At 39.2% G+C, this 6,412-nt stretch overlaps 1 protein-coding gene across 1 annotated transcript; it reads right to left on the reverse strand.

The window, feature by feature from the left end:
• Positions 1–381: 381 nt before the first annotated feature.
• On the reverse strand, positions 382–2,127 carry LOC122684290 (trace amine-associated receptor 2). Its single transcript, XM_043888297.1, has one exon. It carries the CDS (start codon positions 2,046–2,048, stop codon positions 1,128–1,130), a length of 921 nt encoding a protein of 306 aa, XP_043744232.1. The 5' UTR covers positions 2,049–2,127; the 3' UTR covers positions 382–1,127.
• Between the last annotated feature and the right edge of the window lie 4,285 nt (positions 2,128–6,412).

A 6,412-nucleotide genomic window follows, 5' to 3' on the forward strand; every position in this document is an offset into this window, starting at 1 on the left:
TTTAGAACCTGTTGACATTACATTCATAGCTTGAAATCAGCTCAATGGGGAAAAAAAATCAGATTCTACAAATCTTGGCTTTTTTCTTTCTTTTCAGAGCCAGATGTTAAACATTTTCTAGCACACCACTGGTTATAGACTTCTAAGTGGATTTTACAAATTACTAATGGGTCACAGCTTATAGTTTAAAAGTCATTGAATAGCAAATGCTGTATAAAGTTTGTTGTACCCACCACCATAAATAGAAGCTTTCTTCTTTGCTTCCTCCTCCTGCTACTCTATTATTCAAAGATATATGTACACGTGTTAAGCAAAAAGGAGTGATTGAGTCAAAACACAACCTTTTTTTGGTATGTACTTCACATTTATTAAAAACCAGAACACCAAATAGCCATACAAAGTATGAATGAGCCTGAGAAAGAAAGGAAGGTGCTGGCTGGAATTCTCTGGCTAGTAAAATAGAAAAATAGAAAAAAAAAAAAAAGAAAAAACACCAACTGTATGATTAAGATGATATTTGGATGGAAATGTGGAGGGAATCTGGGACCTCAGTTACACCGTGTCCATTTCTTATTTTATTAAAAAAAAAAGTTCAATCTCACAACTGTAAAATCTAGTAAAGGCTTACATTTCAGCTATCAATTGACTGACTCTTGACAGCATATGGTTTCTTGAAATTGTTATTTCCATATTTACTTACCTATAATTTTTAGTGGTTGATGTTTCAAAATACCTCTGATCAGACTCTGAGGAAGAAAATGTAAATGAAATATCACACAAGATGCGTGTGATGGTGAGGATGGGGAGAGCCATAGTTGAGCTCAGCTTGCGTTCTGCTTCCTTCCAAATGGTACAAAACTGTGTGTGTGTTCTCTTCTTCCCCTTTCTGGCTTTTCCAACCTTCTCTTCACCTCTCTGAGTTTCTGTCTTCTCTAACTGTAAGCAGTAAGAACTATTCTGAAAAGACAGGATTTGGGGTTCAAAGAAAAAGTTCTTTTTTCCTCTCAAGTTTTAGAAACTAAAAACTTTCCATGGTAGCCAAAGTCACACACGCATGCACACAGTTTAAGTAACTTCATTCTTCTAGATTCCAGTCCTTTGCTTCTATCCACTCACACAGAATAAGTCTAATCAGTTTCTTTTTCTGTAAACAAATTAGCATTATGAAAATGTGAGCTGAAAATTTTACCCAGGAAAATGTACTTCAGGGCTCTGCGAAACCAGGGATAGAAGAAACCATATATTAAGGGATTACATGTGGAGTTAAAATAGCCAAACCATGTCAAAGCATCAAACAAAACCACAGGAGTAGAGAAGCTCAGAAAGGGATCCAATAAAATCGTGAAAAAACAGGGAAACCAACATAATAGAAAAACACCCATCACTATCCCTAAAGTCTTGGCTGCTTTCTTGTCTTTCCTCATTTGATTATTTTGATTTTCTGGTAAGTTATTGATTGCACGAGCATGCTTTCTAGACACTGCAAAAATCTTGCCGTAAATCCCGACCATCACAGACCCAGGAGCGAAGAAACCTGCCATAAACAAGGTGGTCCCCCATAGCTTGTTGAACATCACCGGGCAGGAGCTAGAGCAAGCAACCAGGATATCATAGCCTTCTATTCCATCCGCGTAGGCCTCAGAGAAGACCAGTCCGAAGGCAAATGTCCCGGGGACTGACCAGCAGAGAACCAGCAACTGTTTAATGACTGGAATCGTCATTTTGGTTGAATACTGTAAAGGGTAACAGATAGCATAAAATCTATCAATGGCCACCGAGCAAAGATGGAAAATGGATGTTATGCTGAGCATCAGATCAAAGCTATAATGAATCTTGCAAAACGTCAGCCCAAAATACCAGCAGTTCTCCACTGATCTTATCATACTGTATGGCATGATGGTGAATCCCAGCAGGAAATCAGTGACCGCCATGGAGAGGATGAGGAAGTTGGTTGGTGTGTGAAGCTGCTTGAAGTAGGAAATGGAGAGGATCACGGCGAGATTACCAAACACTGTGAGGAATATGGCTCCAGCCATGAAGGAATACATGGCAGCTCGCACGCCTACCGGCCTTTCGTTTTCTGGGCAAGACCCACTTCCATATTCAGAGCAATTCAGTAGTTTCTTAGGAAAAAGCAAGAACATATGGGATTGTGTCAGTTAATAGATAATATATCATATTTTTAATATACTTTCATAGAAAAATTCAAAAAAGACTTAAAGAAGATCATTTATGATGAATTATTATAATCTTTCTTATCTTAATCTGTATTTTATCTTAACCTGTAAATTTGCAATTCATAGAATTCTAGCTTAAAGAATTTAAGTGATCATTGTTTACTTTACTCTTGCCTTTATTCAAATTAAGGCTTCCCTGCTAGCTCAGTTGGTAAAGAATCCACCTGCAATGCAGGAGACCCTGATTCAATTCCTGGGTCGGGAAGATCTGCTGGAGAAGGGAAAGGCTACCCACTCTGACTTGGAATGTTCTGACCTGGAGAATTCCATGGACTGTATAGTCCACGGGGTGGCAAAGAGTCGGACATGACTGAGCGATTTTCACTTTTCACTTATTCAAATTATACCACTGACATTCAGTAAGCTCTTAATTTAGGCCAGGGCCTGAAATCAGAAGGAGGAGGAGGAGGAGGGGAGTCAGGAAAAGATTGAGGGGAGGAAGAAAAGAGGAGGGGGTAGATGGAAAAAAGGAGAAGAAGAAAAGTTTATTATTGAACTTAATATAATTGTTCTTCCCTGGGTACACAGGAAGAATAGATACTGATACTTATTAGACAATACATTCACTTCTTCCTCAAATGAGTCAGGAACATGTAACCAGACTTTGTTTGATTGGAATCTATTGGCTTATGGGACCAGGAGTTTACTAAGCGAAAAACAGATTTCTGTATATGTTCTATCACTCTCACTGTGCTTCTATTTCTTTCATGCCAAGCTCATTTGAAAGAGGAAGAATCACTTAAGGAAGTCTAATGATCTGGAAAAATCATCCTCTTCAGCTAGTCATGGAACTTTGATAAGCATCTCACCATCAGAGCAGCTAAATCAGAGGAGGGCAAAGGCCAAAGCCAACCATCCCCACTTCTTTATGAAGAGTAAGGGATCCGCTGCAGTACGTCTCCTCAAGCCCCGTGCAATGATAACAGTCTGGCAAGTTTCAGCGTGTGGGTCACACAGAGAGCGAGGAGCTGGGCATTAGCGAGTTTTAGGAAAGAAAGCCAGTTCTAAGCTGTACATGCTCTCCATGCAAGGACCCAGCATCTTTATTTCGCATATAAAAATCTGCATGTTACCATTTACATGTATACTTCGGATGGAACATGTTTATGAATTAAGATAACTTTTTTCTTTTTTCTAATATATACTATTTATTTATTTTGCTTTGCTGGATCTTAGTTGCAGTGTGGAATCTAGTTCCCCATCAGGGATCCAGCCTGGGCCCCCTGCATTGGACATGTGGATTCTCAGGCATAGAACCACCAGAGAAGTCTTAGGATAACTTTCTTCTTTAAATGTACATTAGGGGGAAAAAAAAACACTATCTAAATACAAATACATGCCCACAATCCATGAGACACAATGAAAGGAACGAGAAAGCATGAACTAATCCCTGGCAGTGGACAGTCTATAAAACAGCTAAAAAGACAAAACACATCAATGCTTAAAACCCAAATGATTTTGGACCACAGATTAAAAGCAACTGTGGTGATGAGCTGACCAAAGAAAAGTCTAAGTGATATGTGCATTCAAAGATCAAAAGTGGACAAGAGGCTTTCAGGCTGGGTCAACAAGATGCCCCAGTGAGGATAAGACTTTTGCTTGGTTCTCACTGGGTGCATAATATTTGAACAGAAAAACAAAAACTCTATTTTAAGCAGGAAGAGTGAAGAAATGGCATAAGGTTATCCAGAGACCGTTGAAAGTCATTCTCAGGGTCTCTGAAACACGACATAGAAAACTGGGTGTGGAGGAGAGGATGGAACGGGAGAAGGGAGAATTTCTAGTGTCAAGTTCCCTCAAGCCGCTGTTCTTAGTCTGCATTCAGTCAAAGGAGCTTTCCCACCCTGTTCTCATATTTAGGCAGTTATATCTGAACTGTCTTCTACTCAAGTGTTAAAAGTGATTGCTGCATTCCCTAAGAAAGTGATTAAACTGTAGGAGCAGACCATAATAATAAAGAATTTTCTGATTATTCTAATATGATCTCATTTCTTTTTATCTTGTCATTAAATTTTTGTGCTTCCATTTTAAATATTCCACTGCTTTAGAAGGCACTCTTTAAGGGTTTTAAGAGGCTTTTAAAAGTACTTTGTTCTGATAATCATTCTTTCTACTTTCGTTGAATTATTCTGACCTTACCCAAGCAATTGTTTCCTTTCAGTTGCTTAATTTCTATCAGAAACTCATGTTAATGAATCTTAACATATTAAATAATACATGTGAACAGTCTTATCACAATGCCTGATGTATAAAGAACACTATCAAAGGTGACTGCTCTCTTGTTATTCTTCCTTTCCTTCCTTCCCTCTTTCCTGGTTGGGATGAACACCACATTCAACATTCAAGGATACATTTCACCAGAAAAGATGCCTCCCAAGAAAGCAAAGGAATGGGACTGTATGTAAAAACCCAGGTAACTGCCTTAACCCTCTGCCTCACACAGGTGAACACTTGTGGTAAATGATTTGCTCAGCAGCTTATAAACAAATAACCCTTTCCATGATTCTATCTTCTTCCTAGGAAACACACTGCACTGCCAAAAGGCAGCACATTTTCCTGTTAGCATAGTTGAAAACCTCTGCATTTTATTACAAATTTATATTAAGTCCTGCATCTGTAATCTTCTGCATTCCTACATATCTCTTTATACTGGACCAAAATTTAAAAAAAAATCAATCTGCTAGTAATACCACTGTATTATTAGAGTGACAATTTGCTTCTTGAGAAAACCCAAGGAAAAGAAAGTGCAGATCTGTCCTTCTCAATCTCTTCTCCACATACCTGTTGTACTGCAGAAGATGACATTGCTAATTAAACTCCTTACTAGAGGAACTGTATTTCTTTGTTTCTTTTCCATCTAAGTGAATGCTTTTATGGAACTGAACAAGCTGAACTATGTACGTTGCTCTGTTCTGCAACTTAACAATTAGTCTCAAGGGAATTGGGTCTGAAAATTAAAAAAAAAAAGCAGAGCAAAACCTTGCCTTTCTAAAGTTTAACAGCTAAATGAGCTTAAACCGTTCTCCATCCTCCCAGGACTCTGCTTTCCGAAGTTTTCATCACCTCCAGCACTGGCAGCTCTAAATCCACTATTTTATGACAAATGCAAAAGTAACTCTAAACCTTCCAGTTATGGGTGACCCTAAGGAACCTGATTCAATTACACATGAATGAGATTGGTAGTTGGAGTAGAAGGATGATTATATGTCCTCCATCTCTTTAGGAAAATCCAACTGTCACAGTCCATGCATTGTTTCACATTTCAGTCACTAAGAAGGGCTCTTACCACCTAACATTTTTGTCTTTTTCCTTTGTTTAAAGGTGACTAAAAGAGCAAGTCTTATCAACCCTCTTAGATCTGGAGGAACGGAGCATAATTATTATCTCTTTAAGGAACTCAAGTAATGATGCCAAAATCTCAGATGTTACCGATCTAAATCTGTTCACATGTTGAAGAACCTACCTTTTCGTTTTATCCTTTTAAAATGTGAAAGCTCCTTTTGCACTACTGGGGACAATGTTGGGAGGCAACACATTCTAGATGTAGAGAAACTATAATATTGGTCACTAAAAAGCATCAGGGTCTGTCAACAAGGACCTATTGTCCTTGTTGGAACTCTGCTCAATGCTATGTGGCAGCCTGGATGGGAGGGGAGTTTGGGGGAGAATGGGTACATATATTAATGTATGTACGGCTGAGTCCCTTCACTGTTCACCTAAAACTATCATGGTATTGTTAACTGGCTATACCTCAATGCAAAATAAAAACTTCAAAAGAAGACAGAAAAAAATCAGGGTCTGCTTGCCTGAATTAAAATTATAGCTATTCTGTGATTTGTCAGCTCATCGTAGGGCTGTTGCTTAGATATGCCACTGTGCAGTCGCATGGGGTCACATGAAGTCCTGAGCTTCAGAGGGTCCACGCTTGGCTCAATGGCTCCGCTAATGCCCTTTTGGAATGCTTAATACATTTTAGGAAAGAAACTGCAGGGCTTCCCTGGTGGTCCAGTGGGTCAAGAATCTGCTTGCCAATGCAGTATTCTTGCCTGGAGAATCCCATGGACAGAGGAGCCTGGCGGGCTAAGATCCATCGAATTGCAGAGTCGGACACGACTGAAGAGACTTAGTGTAGCACAGTGCAGGGGAGATGGGTTCAATCCCAGGTCCGGGAGGAT

This window comes from Cervus elaphus, chromosome 26 (genome assembly GCF_910594005.1).
Source record: "Cervus elaphus chromosome 26, mCerEla1.1, whole genome shotgun sequence".
NCBI lineage: Eukaryota > Metazoa > Chordata > Mammalia > Artiodactyla > Cervidae > Cervus > Cervus elaphus.